This window comes from Schistocerca piceifrons, chromosome 11, assembly GCF_021461385.2.
Source record: "Schistocerca piceifrons isolate TAMUIC-IGC-003096 chromosome 11, iqSchPice1.1, whole genome shotgun sequence".
Classification (NCBI taxonomy): Eukaryota; Metazoa; Arthropoda; class Insecta; order Orthoptera; family Acrididae; genus Schistocerca; species Schistocerca piceifrons.
Window position 1 is genome coordinate 70309369 of NC_060148.1, and position 18580 is coordinate 70327948.

Below are 18580 nucleotides of genomic sequence, written 5' to 3' on the forward strand. Positions count from 1 at the left end.
ACTGCATCATTTACACAGCCTTAACTCGAATGATCTCATAAGTATAAAGTAAACGCATTATTCACGACACTAAACTTACATTCCGCATCCCAACAACTACATGCATTGCATCCTCACCATCAAAGATATTGAGTTCAGATCCACAGTTTTCTACACCGTCAGTCGAGCTCACCGTCATCATCTCAACAGTTTTTTGTGTCGCATCCCTAACATGAAAGACATACAGTTTAGGATCACTGTTTCCGACAACATTCACTCTCTTTCAACGTCCACATATCGTCCAACAGATGACGATAACAGCCACAGCCACCTTCCATTTTAACATCCAAGTCACCTGTTCCAAAAAGCAATCCAACTTTATCTTCAGCCACACCAAAACATCAGCTTAAAACCTATACCTAACCTTGTTTCGCCACATAAAACATCAAGACAAAGCAGCAGCATAGCATTCCATCCATATGTCTGTTCCCTCAGCTCCAACGAGATCTTCATCACTCACATGTTATCTCAATGCTACAACTATACTTTAATGAAAATTGTTACAGTCACGTAACACAGTCCCAGTCACTCTACACTCTACAAGGCACAGATAATTGCTACAACATACAATCAGATGGTACTGCCAATGGGTGCTTGTGAGATATCTTGATACCAGCACCTCATTCTGCAGATAACAAACCCTGGGATTGGTGGTACACATGAACAAAACACTGCCACATTTTCCATTAACTGAACAATCTTTTGAAAAAGCATTCATTCTCCTCTCATCCATAACAACCACACGTTACCAAACAACCTCAACAAGCCAGACTCAGTGCTTCATATGTTAAAGATATACTCACTGTATCTAATAACTGCTCGACAATTCGGTACGTACAATGTCACACAAATACGACCACCATATCTCTTGGTCCCAGTTTAAAATACCTGTCTATAACGCCACAAAACGAATTAAATATAGCACTTACAACACAAGACTATAAAGTCACACATTTTGTGAGTGTGTGGGTTGGTGCTATTCTGTCATTCTGCGCAACAGATTAATCTGAGATGTACCCTTTACCCTTTGGCCCCTGCAAGATGCAATTTCCACCCCCACACTACTACAGAAGTCAGATGGACACTCCTAAAGTTCTAAAGAGAAATGCCTGAAAAACTTTCAGCAATAAATACCTTCTGGAGTCGTCCACTGTAAGGAAATGACACAAAAATTCACAAAATGTCTTACGTAACTAGTGGGATACTTGGGTACTGGAGTAGTGCTAGTTAGTGTAAGATAAACATGAAAGTAACGAAAATTATTATTTATTTTGCAAAAATTCTGAGAAATCACAATAGCACTTTTAGTCATGAATTGAACACGTTATTTGCGGGTTCTTTTCAGAATGTGAAGTTACCTCTTAAGGATAGGATTCGCTAATGAAATTTCTATACAAAGTTTAAGATTGTTATTGACTTGGCGGAATGGCTGAGAGCCGCACCTACTCGAATAATTACCGGTTAGAATGTTGCTAGGTACAGTCGAGGCTGTCACGTGTGATATGCAGTGAAGGGTACTGTTGTGGAGGAAATGTGGGGGTCGCAAGAGCTGTAGCTGTGATGACTGCTGTCTGCGCCGCTCGCTGCCGACAAATAAGATAACTCTCGTTCTATCTGGATTGACCTTCACCAATCAAACTCTCCCTACGCCTTGATGAATTCAAAGACTCCTATTCGCCCCTAGTCTGTTGGCGTGGTACACCAGTCAGATAACCAGTCCACCACGATGCCACTCAAAAATTCGCTCGCAGGCGTTTAACTATTACTCAGTCCATTCACACCGCACAATAAGTGTGGTGGCCAACACAGTGAACAACGCTTAATCGCAAGGACTCAATATACAGTTGCACTTCGATTGGCTCTCGACAGAGGTGCTCTCCCAGTGAAGTACTGAGGACAGACTTGTTCCTCGCTCTTTGAGTACATGTACGAGCGCGCACGCTCTCGTTACGTGTTCTCGCTCCAAGAGCGACAACGGAATGGCCCCTCTGCACGCCAGACGAGAAGCGGTATACCTTTCGATCTCTCCCATTACTCCTTCAGCTCAAGGCGTCAGAAATATCGTCTGCCAATCAGAATTGCTCTTCTAAAACGCGAGAATGACGTTTTGTTTAAGGCGACCAATCCGGAAATCTGTAGTATCGGTGTTTGGCGTTTGCTGTCTCCCTGTGAAAATCTCTGAAACTGCGTGCTATGTGTAAAGAATGTGTAGGCTAACCGCTCCCACACAATGTAGCGGAATTTGCTTTTAAGCCGAACACGGGGTCGTCTTTTCACTCGGGCTAACGCTGTCTGCTCTACAGGCGGTCACTGGCCGACGTAGATAGCTTGGGACCGGCCTCCTGGGGTGCAGTTGCCTCTCTCGAGCTAAAAGCTCCTGTGACCGTCGAGTCTGGAATGTATGTGTGTACGCCAGCCTCGAGTATTTCAACCACAGTGCGCACTTGCGATTTATTAGTTATTTGCACATCGTTTACATGAATTCATACAATACTGACTTTATCTTATCGAGTTTGGGCTCGAATGAAGCGTCTTGATGTGCAGAATATGATTGTGAGGGCGGAATATGTAAGCAATGAAGGAGACCACGACGTCTTACAGTTTCAGGAAATTCTTATGAGAGGCTGCTCATGACTCCATTACTTTCGACCTTCTTAAAAAACTCTTATTTCCTACTAGCTCTAGTCAAGTTGTGTGATATCATACTGTATGCAAGTTTATATCCCACGGCTCACTTATGATTTGAGGGTAGTGTCTTTGTATACTAATCAAAACGTCATGGGACCCAGTCTCAAACCTCGCTACTGCTTAAATTTAGAATAAAAATCATCAGTAATGATGGATGGGCGGATAGAGCTTCAAGGAACTTTCTTCCCCTGCTCCTAAAACCCTGAATAGTCAGCAGTGCTCAAAGGCATGAGAATGCAGAAGGTAATGGGAACCACTGGTGTCTGTCCACAGGACATGTGGCCTATAATTGAAAAGTGGTATGATGACTGCTCCACTGGCGAAATATTCCGCAATAGTCGCACATTCGGATCTCTGGGAGGAAACTGGCAAGTGCCAGGTGTCCCAATGAATTATGTTTACTGTATAGCTCCTTGTCTGGCACACCATGCTTCTTCTGTTACTGTAAATCTTACTCAACAGCGTATCTCCATCTGCCTCGATAACTTCACCTCTTGGTGTAGCCTCTGCTACATCAAAATCACTTACGTTAAAAACCCAAGGAATTATTACAAGAAATACCACCAATCATTTCTCTCTCCCTAACTTCCACCATGGCACACATAAACATGACTGTGTGGTGGTACTCTCTTCAAAGGTAAGCTGGTTCGAATCCAGGTGATGGAAGAAATTTGCATTGCTGGCATTTCCCCAGTAATGGGAGGGGGAATTGAAGCATAAAGTTTCTCATCACCAGACCTCGTGTCAGTGTTCTACATTACATTACCTCTCCTCAGTGTATCATGATACACTGATGACGCCTGTGACACTGTTGAAGGTGACATGTGGTGTCGACGATACTCGCCTGCAGCAAATCGTCAATCGACTACCGTAGAGATGCTGTACACCCAAGCAGCATCGCCACCGCCTATGAGAAAGAAGTAGTAAGCCACTCCTCCTGTAGCTTCGAGGCGCCACACACGACAAGTATTTCCAGCTCTGCCAGTGCCTGGTACGAGTTCTGCCAGAGTCCAGCCTGACTTCTGTTCTGTCTACGAGGGTATCAACAGTTCCATGACGACTGCAGAGAAGCGACGAATTTCTGCCTTCAGAGTGCAGTGTCGGCGTAACGTCACTCAGTCAAGCCTAGGCCAAGCATGCACGTACAGAGAGTCGAGGGCCAACAACAGACACATATTTGGCACAGTTGTAGTAAACGTTCAGTGCTCATCATGTGCAGACTTGCACTGTAATGCCGCTCAGTGTTTTCAGCAGCTCCTGTGTATTTGGACCCCAATTAATACCACACGTGCTCACACAGCCACAGCCACGAGGAGCTAAAGATAAGTGTATTGCTTTCCAAACAATAAGGCGTTCTGATCATTGACTGTTTCATCTATCTACTTGTAAATTTATTAAAAGCATGACACAACAACATGTGTGTCAGATGTGGATGTTAAGCTCTTAACACATCCATTACAGTCATGTACACTCAACAGATAACTCCGAGTCACAGTTCTCTCATAATGCAAGGACAGTGCCCAATTACGTGGAGGAAGATAAGCGCTTGCAGTAAGGCGGTGGACTTGCTGCTCCATTCCTCTCTGCTGACATGGGCAGAGGACTCTCACTTCCTCATATCTTGGAATAATCACGCATCCCCAGCTTACAACAAACAGGAAAGACAGAAAACTCGATAATGTGGGGATTCCATCATTCAGCCATCCTCTGTACTTGGGTAAAACCCACTAAACGAGGCGATGCTGTGATAAGCTGTTGGCTCCAAACTTGATTTTCGACCATATTTAGTTTCTCTGTGATGTCCCTACACAGCTTAAGGTGAATGACACGACGGTTCCTATGGATGGACGCCGCTGTCCTGCTTCCCCGTTCTTCCCAATTCTGGGTTATGCTCTAATAGCTGTTTCACCAACAGGACGTTAACCCCTGATCTTGTTTCTTCCTTCGTCTTTCCAAAAGCCTTAGTGGCCCCAGTGTTACTTTCGCCAATATAGCTTGGATCTCAGCACTCTCAAAAATTTACCATTCCTTACAGTCTTAGAACACCTTGCATTCTGTATCATATCTGCAGTCTCAGACGAACCTCTACCAGCTGATTAGATTGCCCTCTCTTCTGAAGTTCATCAGACTTTGTCACAAATTGTAAACGTCCCATAAACTTGGGGAACAAAAGCACTTTTTCTCGCCTATCCTCTGGATACCTAGGCTTCTGGTGCGCCTATACCAACATGTCATATCCACCCTCCACTTGCCACCCTTCTGTATCCTATTCGAGCGGAACTTCAGCTGGCTAGTTCTTCCTGTTCCAGAATAGTATGTAGACACTTACTCCTCCAACCAGCTATAATCCTAGCGTCTACGCCTCTTCAATATGTAGATGATCCCGCTTCCAGCCTCCTGACCACTGTCATCCCTCCCTCACACTTCCCTCTACCCACATCAACTTGTCAATCATACTTCCCAGCCCACTCCAACACCTTGAATACATACACCCTTTCTGGCCGGCACCTGCATCATACTGTATTACCCTCGTAGTAGTTATTGGGAACTGACTGCCAGTGACTTGCCAGAAGCAAGAGCCTTATCTTCACCATAGCACCATCATCAACTTCAATGTACATGTGTTTATGTAGAAACGCTATGTCTTTTATTTTTTTGAAACCTATCATTTTATTCATTCTCCCATAAAAACTATACTGGCCTAACTTCGATAGGCTGAAGAGCAGCAAAGTGTCCGAAGCTTGCGCACCACGCGATAATGTGGTGGGAGTGGAATGAATAACAAAGAAAATGGAGTGTTTACGACAAAGTCGTGCATTCGGCCTTTCACAGAATGTGCCGGTGTATAAGAATCTTTCACAACTTATTCGTCTTACTGGGTATACATTTGCGCTCAACACGCCAATGAACTATACAGGGTGAGTCACCTAACATTACCGCTGGATATATTTCGTAAACCACATCAAATACTGACGAATCGATTCCACAGACCGAACGGGAGGAGAGGGGCTAGTGTAATTGGTTAATACAAACCATAAAAAAATGCACGGAAGTATGTTTTTTAACACAAACCTACGTTTTTTTAAAATGGAACCCCGTTAGTTTTGTTAGCACATCTGTACATATAAACAACTACGTAATCAGTGCCGTTTGTTGCATTGTAAAATGTTAATTACATCCGGAGATATTGTAACCTAAAGTTGACGCTTGAGTACCACTCCTCCGCTGTTCGATCGTGTGTATCGGAGAGCACCGAATTACGTAGGGATCCAAAGGGAACGGTGATGGACCTTAGGTACAGAAGAGACTGGAACAGCACATTACGTCCACATGCTAACACCTTTTTATTGGTCTTTTTCACTGACGTATATGTACATTACCATGAGGGGTGAAGTACACGTACACACGTGGTTTCCGTTTTCAATTACGGAGTGGAATAGAGTGCGTCCCGACATGTCAGGCCAATAGATGTTCAATGTGGTGGCCATCATTTGCTGCACACAATTGCAATCTCTGGCGTAATGAATGTCGTACACGCCGCAGTACATCTGGTGTAATGCCGCCGCAGGCTGCCACAATACGTTGTTTCATATCCTCTGGGGTTGCAAGCACATCACGGTACACATTCTCCTTTAACGTACCCCACAGAAAGAAGTCCGGAGGTGTAAGATCAGGAGAACGGGCTGGCCAATTTATGCATCCTCCACGTACTATGAAACGCCCGTCGAACATCCTGTTAAGGGTCTGCCTAGTGTTAATTGCGGTATGTGCAGGTGCACCATCATGCTGATACCACATACGTCGACGTGTTTCCAGTGGGACATTTTCGAGCAACGTTGCCAGATCATTCTGTAGAAACGCGATGTATGTTGCAGCTGTTTGGGCCCCTGCAATGAAGTAAGGATCAATAAGGTGGTCGCCAATGATTCCGCACCATACATTTACAGTCCACGGTCTCTATCGCTCTACCTGTCTGAGCCAGCGACGATTGTCCACGGACCAGTAATGCATGTTCCGTAGATTCACTGCCCCGTGGTTTGTGAAACCCACTTCATCGGTAAACAGGTAGAACTGCAACGGATTCTCTGTTAATGCCCATTAACGGAATTGCACTCGATGATTACAGTCAACACCATGTAATTGCTGATGTAGCGACACATGAAACGGGTGAAAGGGGTGACGATGCAGTATGCGCATGACACTACTTTGACTCAGTCCACCGGCTCTCGCAATGTCCCGTGTACTCATGGCAACAGCAGCTAACACACCGACTGCACCCGCTTCTCCTGTGATGGGCCTGTTACGGACCCGTTTGCGTGCTACGACCATACCTGTTGCATACAGTTGGCAGTAGATGTTTTGCAATGTGCGGCACGTTGGATGCTCTCTGTCCTGGTACCGTTCTGCATACACCCTGCAAGCTTCAGCTGCATTTCGTCGACACTCGCCATAGATGAGTATCATCTCCGCCTTTTCAGAGTTCGAATACACCATGGTCACAGTTCCTACAACACTACACTATCACAGACGTCTGGTAACACGGTGTACTACAGTTGGTCTGCGTGCGGAGACGAATGCAGAATAACAATAGCAGCAAGCGCTACATGCGGACATTGCGACAGCTAGACCAAACCACAACAGTGCACTACAGCCACACCCGTAAACACGGTCGTCATCGTAAACATGTCCCTGTAGATGCTGCTCGCCGACCGTGGCCCGTGTTTGTTACAAGACGCAACTGAACGTCGGAGATTTCAAGCGTCAACTTTAGGTTACAATATCTCCGGATGTAATTAACATTTTACAATGCAACAAACGGCACTGATTACGTATTTGTTTATATGTTCAGATGTGCTAACAAAACTAACGTGGCTCCATTTAAAAAAACGTATGTTTGTGTAAAAAAACATACTTCCGTGCATTTTTGTATGGTTTGCGTTAAACAGTTAGACTAGCCCCTCTCCTCACGTTCGGTCTGTGGAATCGGTTCGTCAGTATTTGATGTGGTTTACGAAATATATCCAGCGCTAACGTTAGATGACTCACCCTGTATACATTGGATGATGTGTAGCACATCAGTATCATTCTCCTTTGATTTGTACTCTGAACAGGAATAGTGCTCGAGGAAAACGACCATCAGGACTTCTCAGAATGCAGTAGGTAAAGCCGTCATCAAGCTGAAGCCTGGTTTGGTCACCACAGTGCTTCACGAGCCATTGTCCTACTGCAGGTTGTGGTCACTCGCCGTCTTCCTACTTCTGAACTAACTTACCCAGTTAATAATTGTGGGACACACTTAATTATTGGGTCTCCGAACAATTCTACAGTTCCAACATTTTCGATTTCCATAAATCAATGTCAGAGGTGAAAGAAGAGATAACTGACATAAGGAATCTCGGGAGCAATGCCTGAATCCCAAATCTCTGGAGTTGTAATCCCACATTCATCCACTCAGCAGCTGAGGCATATATGTCACAATTGCATTTATTGCTGCATCATTATCATTACCCAAGGTACAAGTGAGACGAAGTAATTACATTTTTCTGCGTGTTTTTGAATTCATGCAAACAGACTATTAACAGTAAATCGTTCATTGTGGTAAAGGTACTTTACTTCCAAAATCGTCAGTTACTGTATTTTGTTGTGCTTTTTCTCGACAATCTCGTGCTAACGAAACAAACTGGTGACAAATATGCTCCATCACTTTTTTTTACGCTGCGTGATGGGGTCACTAAGTTCACGGAGGAAAGTGAAATATCATACAGACGAGAATTCAGCCTGCATCCTATTTCTTTGTACAGCACGCCTGTGGAGTTATGTCAAAAGAGTATATTCTATACGGACGTAGTTAGATATAAAAAAAATACGTATCCAACGGATCAGTGTATGGACGATCACACCTTCCTCAGATATCTACGTGTCTCGCTGTCCCCCTTGCTTTATTGCGGATGGTTCTAGTAATTCTGCTTAGAAAGACTTCCTCAACACTTGTGTCAATTTTCCATTAATCTTTCAACGTTGAGCCACATGCGGCTTTATTATTCTTCATATTCAGTTACTTGCGTGGTAAGATCAAAAGTTTGTCATGACGATTTCAAAAGGTTGTTGAGGTGGTAATGTTGGGATTTCGTGATAACCATTTTAATGAGGCTTTAAATGCTGCAGAACCAAATACAATCCGAGAATAAGTTGTTCATTAAGAAACCCACACATCTGAACAACAAAACGAGACTCAAGCTCCTTTCTTCTACAACCACACAAGATCCGTGATTGCCTTGTCATGGAGCTGAGATACTGAAAACTTCTGTTGTACAGAGAAATAGAAGTTCCCATTCATGCAAGCTTCAAAAGAATGTGGTCCTAACAGGTATTCTGATCACACAATGACCCACATAATGTGAGGTAGGTTCCTTTCCAACTCTTGCTGATAATGGGTACTTTCCTTAGACAAGAAAACAATTTTTTCCTGAGCAAACAGTGATATATGGCACATTTATAAGTAACCAACACTCTTGAGCGAGACATGGCAGAAGTCGCCACAACGAAGTACAGTAGGTTACAAATCGTTGCTCCACACCATTGTCAGATAATTCAGTAACAAACATGGGCCTAAATCCTTTCGTATTCATATTTTTTCAGTGTGGTCGTGCATTGTTGAAGAAGATGCTTGAAGTCCAACTGCTCTTTTGCAAATGATTTTCATTGGAGACTGCTCATCTGATTAAGAGTGGGTGACACACGTTTCCTCTCACTTTTTATTGCTTCCAATATGTGGTCTGTCTTTGAGACAGCCTAAAAATACAGGACATTTATCTCAATCAGGCATGGCTACTTTACGAGGGGGACTGCGGCAAATGGTCTCATCATACCTTACATAGTTTTTCCTATCTGCGGATGTTCATGAACCCACGAATCCTCCACTAATCTCTCCTTTACAAGATAACTGTTGGTCCATGGATTCGGAACTCAAAGACTGCAAAAATATAATTCTGATAACATTGTTTTTTTTTAACATCTTCAGTGCAGGACTATCAATAAAACCTATAAACTTCCTCATTTTTACTACGTCAAGAGCGATGCAGGGACTTCTTGGACTTGATGAAATAGACGTGAATATTAACAATGATACCTGTCTTTGTTAATACTCTTACTTTGTGTTGACATGCCGCCTTACATACTTCTGGGTAACTAAACCTGTATGATGTGGGTAAACGACGCCCAGGCTCCTCATCCAGAGAAGACTTTGGGTTCAGCTGCCTGCAGTGTACGGCCACCACCTACTTGCTGTCGTTTTCTTGCAGACGAGGAGTGGCAGGTGGAGGACAGAAGCCACGCTACGCTCTCCGTGGACACTGACTGCGTGCAGCTGTTGGTGAACGCCCTGGACCACCCCACGTGTCCGCTGGAAGACCTGCCACTGGAAGCCGTGAAGCAGCGCGAGCGGTGCCGCGAGCAGCTGTGGGACGACGTGGTGCAGAGGTCGCCCCACCTACCCGTCACCAGCTACCTGGCCTACACGCAGAGGATAAACGTCAACCTCTGTCTGCTGGCCTGGATGGCTGTCAACTCGTACGGCATTTGTCAGGACGTCCCGTTTAGTATGATACAGTCGGTGCACGATGCTCGCTGCTATTTCGATAGTCCTGATGATCAATCATGTCTGCAGTCGAACGCTACAGACGCCATCTGCTCTGTTTCCAGAGCTATTCTGTTGCTAAAGTGTCGCGAGTTTTCCTCCATTAGGACTTCCTATAATTGTAAGTTCACTAGTTACGCATTTCCATTATTCCATAGTAGTAGCAGTGTACTGTATCAGAAGCTAACAGAAGAAACACTGAACTACAGAAACAGTTTAAACAACGCCACCTTGAAATACAAGGATTTCAAAATAGACAGCTTGAAGCCTTTAGAAATCTCATTTATACTGATAAATATCATTTTCCGTTTTTCGACTGCCGGAGTATACATGTACCTTCCCCAGTTACGCAACTTGCCTGGAAAGATATTCTTGTCCTTTCAGATCACGTGCATAACCCAGATCCTGTGTTCTGAGGTCGTGTATCGTATGGCAGGCGTCCCTGACTTACCTACAGCAGTGCTGATAGACAGCGCCCTCACACTTCTCAGCTGTATCTGGCTGAACTCGTTCTGCTACCAGATGTATTCTTGTGTTCGCCATCTCAGGCTTCCTAACCAGCTACTACCTGCTGAAGTAAGCCAGTTATTCCGTCGTGAGGTGCTGTGTGTGTTTATACCGTGGAGTATAGTATGTGTGGCAGCTGTTGCTTTGGAAAAGACGAGTAAATATTACCTGATCCACAGTCGCATAGTAGTCCTTGCAGGGATTTCACTGTCTGTGGCATTCAACTTGGTTTGTCTCGGACTGCTTGGATACATGTACCTACGTAATCGGTGCTCCATGCGGCAACTCGAAATTGTTGATAACAAGAAATTTGCCTCAAAGAAGGAATGTCTTTTTATGTCAGTTAAGGCCATTATATTAAGTGGAACAGGGATTATTATTAGAATTGGGTTCCACCAGGCTCAGGGCATAGCGCAGTTTGTGTACTATATGCATCTAGTTACGATGGTGCAAGGACCAGTGCTCTTCGTCTGTTTTGTTTGCAATGGAACGACGCTCCCCATACTCAAGAACAGGATACTTCTTTGGTGGAACCCAACTGACATCCCTGCAGGTGTAGAGCTGTGTTCGGCAGCCGAGAGGAATCTGGCCAGGAGAAACAATGAACAGTCTCCCTTTTCAGAATCCTCGCTGTAGCCTCCTTCAGTATTTTTCGCAAATAACTGTCTCCACACTACACTGCATTAAACCCAGCAATAAAATGGACTCTACCTGGTATGACAATATTAAATGTCATTCAATCTGATATCGTACAGCCAGTACTTCTCTTTCCTAACGTCTCCTTCATTTATAACTGTGTGCTTCTTTGTGAGTGGTAGCCTCTGTCTACCTATTCTAATGCACTGAGACTACTTACTAAAATTGTTGGGAAATGCTTTGTGTATACAATAGGCTGCGTCAATCACACGGCGTGTTAAATACAAGGAAAACGCAGCACGTTGTCGGAGGAATTCCCGTACGTCAGTGTCATCTACCGTGGCGATGGTGAATTTCTGGACACATATTCGTAGGACGTTTTTTCTCCGTTTTCCGTCGAGGATCTCTCTTTGCAGTTTGTCGATTTTATTAATGTATAATGTATGATATTTGTATATATCATATTATGTCTGAAAGAAAGAAATTTTCCATGTGTGTGTGTGAAAGATGTACTTTTACATGATTTGTAATTCAAGTACCATGACAAGAGACATTCAGATACTTATAAAATCAAAAGAGAGGGGTGAATGACTGAAGTGGTGTGTGCATGAAAGTGTAAATGGGTTTGTTGAGCTTATTAGTGGTTCGATTACATAGAGTGGCTCAAACAGGTATAGTAAGAAAGTAACACATGACTTGTTGTGCGAAATGTGGCTTGAAGTGAACGCAAAATGTCGAATGGCAGAGTTATATGAGATTAACATTATTGGGTTTGTGAGACAAGATGGTGATTTGTTAAGCTAGAGGTTTGTAAGGGTACTATGGCAGATGTTAAAAGTTAATGTTCCATGTGCCACTCTTGGGCAAGGAAGAACATTACTTAAAGGCGTATTTACAGGAACAGTACTGTGGAAGGATAAACTTGTGCCAGTACTGTGAGTCCTGGAAAACATGTGCCATAGTAGCTTCACTAGAAGCGCACAGTACGCCGAAATTGTTGTGATTCGTAATCAATAGACGATCTCCCATTTGTTCAAATAAAACCTGAGTGAGCAAAGTAAAGGAGTGTCTGTGTGAATTTAGTATCCAGCCCAACTGAAAGTCCTGTGATAAATAGTACTACGTGGAGTGATTTTCGTGAATTGTGAAAGTACAGCCATCATCGCGCACTTAGCAGGCAGCTGCAGAGTTAACCGCGGTTTCCGTCTGGACGCAGTGGAACCAGAGGCCGCAGCGCCACGAGGGAGGCAGGTGCCGGGTGTAGCCCGCCTGGCCGCAGGGGGGCGCCGGCAGCTCAACAGATTCTGTAAACCCGTTTGACGAAGATTTGCAGGCCGTGCGCCTCGATTCTGTCAGCGCAGCGCCAAGCCAACCCTGGCCCGCTTTGCGTGACGCCACGAGAGCGCGCCGCGGCCTTCTCTTTAGGTGGTGGCGGCCAGAGCCGACACGGGGCCCACCCACACAAGCGTCCTGCACCACCGGGACACGCGTAAAGTCGGCCCGACACAGTGGTCGCCAGCCGAGCCTCGACCCGCTGGAAAGTATCGAACCTCATCGCTCGAAAGCCAGTAGTTAACGGCCCTCGTGCTACCTACTTACCCCCAGGCAAGATCCCGAGTTCCGACCGCAGTGCTGGGAACATTCACAGCCGAGTCCAGGAATTAACTTTCGACTGGCTGCACGAAATACACAGTTCAAAGCCAACAGGAAGACGGTCACTCAAAAAACATTACTCCCAGATTTGGATAACAAACTGAGATTATCGCTATCCAATTACCCCAGCCAAGTCAGTCTGAGTCGGAGGACCACTACCACTTCGCTAACATCACCGAGTTTTCCCTGAGCTACAATTCGCCGTAAACGCCCACACTAATTACTATTTCAACATTCGCAGATAACGACAGGAAAGTTCTGAAGCGGTAATGGATGCGCGCAAACGAGAAGGCGTTTGGAAACTCGAGAACGCTGTGCGTCGCGACACAGAACTCCGCTCCAGAGCGCCCGCGACCCGCCACGTCGGCCACACGGGCGCCGACGGCCAGCTTTCGATTCCCCGAGCTCCGAGCCTCTCCACGAAATCCTTCTACACGTGGGCCTTTCAGCCAATCAGGAGCAGCAGAGGACTGCAAGCCCCACCACTGGCCACTCCCTGCTGCTGCTTACAGCCGCTGCTGTCACGTTCTGATCTTCAAAAAGGCGAACCAGCGAGCAGATATCGGTGGTCAGGGAATCACCTGTTACAACCCTTTCACTCGTGGGGTATCAAGCATTAACTTCTGCAACCGATATACCTACTAAGAGGTTTCCTCTGATATATCTGGAGACAAGCATTCTCGCAGCCGAAACTGCTTGAACTCTTGTTATATGTACGTAGTTGTTCGTCAGCACACGTGTTACTCACGGGAGTGCCAATGCGACCTCCCACTCCTTTATCAGCCATGATGAATCTCGAGCTGTGACGTCACCTGGCAGCTGCTGCAGTTTGTTTACAACGGTGTCTCTCAGTGTTTCTATCGAAAGCGTGCATGTGAGTTCGTGTAACACGTTAGTTTGTGTGTAATTCTTGTCCTGCTGAATGTTCAGTTGGAAAGGAATTGTTCCGTGAGTCCTGTAGCTTCGTTCTCGGTATTATGCCTACAATTACGTCGTATTGTGCAGTTGCTGAATGTAGCAATAGTGGACGCAAGACTGAAGGCGTAATTTATCATCGTTTTCCAAAAAAATGTTGAACTACAGCGTAAGTGGATTGCTCGTTGTAAACGAGAGGACAAAATTAATGTTAATAATGCAACAGTTTGTTCCGAACATTTTTGTGAAAGCGATTACAAACGAGACTTGCAGAATGAATGGTTAGGTCTACCTACACGGGAACTGCTACAGGACAATGCTGTTCCGTCTCTAAAAATACCAAACTGGCACGGAAATGTATTCGAAGTTCCAGGTCCCAGCACCGCGAATGTTACCGGTAGTTTTCTAACAGAGAGAGAACGTCGCTGTGACACTAGAACAGTCAAAAGAAGAGCTCTCTCAACGTTGAAATCTTTATCTCCCAAGAAACGTAAGCTGGACAAATCCAGCAACACATACTTTTTACTGATCCGCTAATTTCACTAAAAGACCAGGAAATTCAAGCACTGAAGAAAGAATTGGTTAGTTTGAAGATTAAAAATGTTCGACTGGAACAAAGAATTAAGTCCATGAAGGAAGCTATAAAGCAAGCTACATCTGTAAAACGTGATGTGTCTCACACTAAGAAGCACAAATGTGTATGCTCGGATGTGAGAAGTACACTTTCTCAGTGTTTCACACCAGGACAAATTCGTTGTCTGTTAAAGAAGAGGAAGCAAGTAAAGTGGTGCTCAGAGGACATTGCAAATGCTCTCACATTGAGAGCTTTGTCTCCTAAAGCATATGGCTACCTGAGGAGGAAGAATTATCCTTTTCCCTGCAGGTCAACACTCCAGACATGGACGAAACAGTTGAAGTGCCAACCAGGTGTTTTGAAACCAGTTTTGGAGTTAATTAAAGGTAGGTCAGAAATGTTCACATCATTAGAGGCGATTGGTGTCCTAAGCTTTGACGACATGAGCACTGACGGTCGTGTGACTTACGATTCATCCGACGATGTAGTACTCGGACCACACAACAATGTCCAAGTCGTCATGGTTCGCAGCTTGTTTTCAAAATGGAAGCAGCCAGTGTATTATGACTTTGATGTTGCAATGTCTAGTGATTTGTTGCAGAATGTCACAAAAGAAGTTGAAACAGCAGGAATCCGTATCGTAGCTGTTACGTGTGACATGGGACCAAAAAAATATGAATGTGTGGAAACAACTTGGTGCGTCTACATCCAAGACATTCTTTTCAAACCCTGTCGATCATAGCAGAAAAGTCTGGGTTATTTTTGATGTTCCACATTTGCTTAAGTCATTAAGAAATCATTTTCTTGATGACGGAATCACTTTGCCTGATGGTATTGTGATTACAAAAATGGTTATAGAAGATCTTCTTCGACATCAGAAAGGCGATCTTTCGATCAATCACCACATATCAGAGGTTCATCTCAACGTTAGTGGACGTGATCGTCAGAATGTCCGAAGGGCTGCACAGGTATTTTCACGTCGCACTGCCCAAGCGGTGAGATATGTTCTGCATAAAGATCGCGAAGGAAGCTTCATTGAGCTCGTGAACGATGTTTTCGATGTGCTGAATTCGAGAGACCCTCAAGATGAGAAAGCTCCCCTTAGAAGTGGTTACGGGTTTAATATCAGAAGTCAGGAAATCTCTCTAAAAAGATTTCTTGAAATGTATTCTAATATGCGAGTAGAAAAAAGAAACAGTCTTCTCCCGTTTCAGAAGGGATTCATTATATCAATAAATTCATTTTTGGACTTTACAATGACATGAAAAATTCCGGAGCTATTTATATATTGACAGCCAGACTTAATCAAGATTGTCTGGAAAATTTATTTTCCAGAATCCGTGGCCTTGGTGTCTTCTACAACAATCCCACTCCCTTCGAGGTGAAAAACAGAATTCGTTTATTGATACTGACTGGAAGTGCAAGTAAAATACCTTTGTCTTCTGGTGCTTCGACTTCAGAGGACAGAAATGAGAATTTTGCTTCTGAAAACTATCCGAACCAGCTGATGAAACTGAGGAAGATTTTGCACGTTTTTTTCTCGAGTGAATTATGTATAAGAGTAACTGCTGAATCATTTGACGTCGCTACAGATGACGAAAACTTGCTCTTAGATTTCGAGCACAGTGATTCAGTGTGTACCAGTGAAGACGTGCTTTAAAATATCTAGCAGGATATATAGCATTCAAGTCCCAAAACGTTGACAGTCCTTTGGGAAATACAGCAGGGCAGTGTGTTGTTGATACAGAATTAAGTCTGAAGCAAGACTGGATTACTATTATTTCAAAAGGGGGCCTCATTTCTCCCTCTACTGACTGGTTTGCTAAAATACGTGAGTTAGAAATTATATTTGCTGCTTTTCACGGATCAAATATTTCTCATTGTAATAGAGTGATGACAACCTTAGCAGATCATGTTTAAGTGCGAAATTTCCCGAACTTAATAGCAAAATAGTTCAGTTATATGTCAGAACAAGAACTTTTATACGGATTAGACATTTAAACAAAAGAGCCAAAATTGATGCAATGAAACGGAATTCGGCAAGGAAAAATCGGCACTGGTCAGCGTCGCCTTCAGCATCTTCGACGTAGCTTCTGCATCAGCTTTGTAAGGTAAGTTCGAAGATTACTATCTTTTTATTTACAAAAACATGGGTGAAATGGGCAGTACCCAATTGTAAAACATTTACCGTAGTCAGATGTCTAAAAGACGAGCATGAATGCGGATACGAACATCGTCCACTAGTTATGCGTGGCGATATATCATCATTGCTACTAATATTTAATGCATTTCTTTCGGAAACCTTGTATATAATATTAACATGAAGTGTGTTCAACCCTGTGAGCGCGAACCTTTAAGTTATATGAGAAGAGAAGAGACGTGAAAACATTTATTTTGCAATCTCTCATATTCTACAAACGGAGACTGCTGCCGTCTGGCTGCCGGGTGACGTAACAATTCGCTGACCAATGAGAGCGCACTAAGCCAATCTGGCATACCTTTTTTATTCTATATTCCTTGGTGTTACTCAGACGATGTCCCCCGCAAAGTGCATCATGCGTAGCTCGCGCCACTGCCGTCAAATGCAGCATTGTCAGAGCGACTCAGACTTGGGATCGGCAGTCTGCACAACCGCCACACTTTGACACAGGGACGACCAACTCGCATCTGCCGAGGCTAAAGGCACAGAACTCAACGCTGACTGCGAGCGCTCTCAAGCAGGGCGTCCTGTTTCCGATGTGCAACAACAGTTTTCAGCGCACCAGACTGAAGTAGAGAACTCTGTCTCCACCAGATCTCCAGAAACGCAACGCTACGCGAACTAGCCGCAAACCCGCACAAGAAACCCGAAGTAAACAGGCAAAGCCGCCACAAACACGATACTCCAATTACAAAAAGTTTACACTCATCCAAATACATGTCACGAAGAACAAGGTTTACAACTGGTTGGGTGCAGATGGAATTAAAGCACATCTAACACAACTTATGGCACTTTAGCAAACCCTACTATAAACTAAGAAGGTGGCAAAGAAACCGCCAAATCGTTGTAACCTGCACTAAAACAGTTGCCTGGGCCACCAAGTCGTTCACAAAAAAATCCGAAAAAATTTGCCAACATCACAACTCACCCATAAGATATCGAAACCCGAGAGAACAGTTTGAGTTACTTACCGATCTGAAACAACAGTAACAGAAATCACACCGCACGCCAAACACTAATCAATAGAGAAACCACACAGACTCACGCTCGCCTTTGTGATAACTAATTTTGACCGTGATACAACAAACGAAAAAACTGAAGGGGACCTAAAGGTACCGGGAAACTAAATCAAAATTCCCCGCTATTCCTTCCAGTCATGTACAGTTACAAAGAACCAACTAACAAGTTACTTGTTCACCATTTCAGAATGCACTGTGTACCTCACAAGGTTGGACTATTTAAACACTACCTCAATAACAGCAACGTCTATATTGCAACACTTTCCAATAAGACACGAAAAGCTGCGATATAAAGAGAAATGTGAAGAACGGAGTCGAGCACATAGAATTTTTAATGGCAAAATAGACCCGAAACAAGAAGCACCAAAATGCAGGAGCAGCAACACTGATAACGTTAATAGTGATGAGAGTTGCAAAGAAAGACCAAAACAGCCTATCTCAGCAAACAAAACTGAAAACATTAAGCGCATTGATTAAACTATCACGGTCTTGGTCCAAGAATGACACGAAAACAATCAGACGGAAAACATACTCTGAGTCTTCACTACAGCCCTTCCCAACATGATATTTGAAAGAAGGGAAATAATAACAGCAGTTTCTAAAAAGCTACGTTCTTTGGTGAACACGGATCCACGTCTATATCGCCATATTGATAGACAAGGAGGCCTATGCCCAACCTAGCCTGAGACACCAGGAAACAAGAATTAACCTTC

At 44.1% G+C, this 18580-nt stretch overlaps 1 protein-coding gene across 1 annotated transcript in view; it reads left to right on the forward strand.

Moving 5' to 3' along the window:
- LOC124719706 overlaps window positions 1–10943 on the forward strand; it is a 43213-nt gene extending 32270 nt beyond the window's left edge. Inside the window, exons 5-6 of the mRNA XM_047244911.1 lie at window positions 10029–10335; window positions 10886–10943. Of these exons, the coding sequence (XP_047100867.1) occupies window positions 10029–10335; window positions 10886–10943 (365 nt within the window). The remainder of the gene's footprint in view (window positions 1–10028; window positions 10336–10885) is intronic.
- Window positions 10944–18580: the final 7637 nt, after the last annotated feature.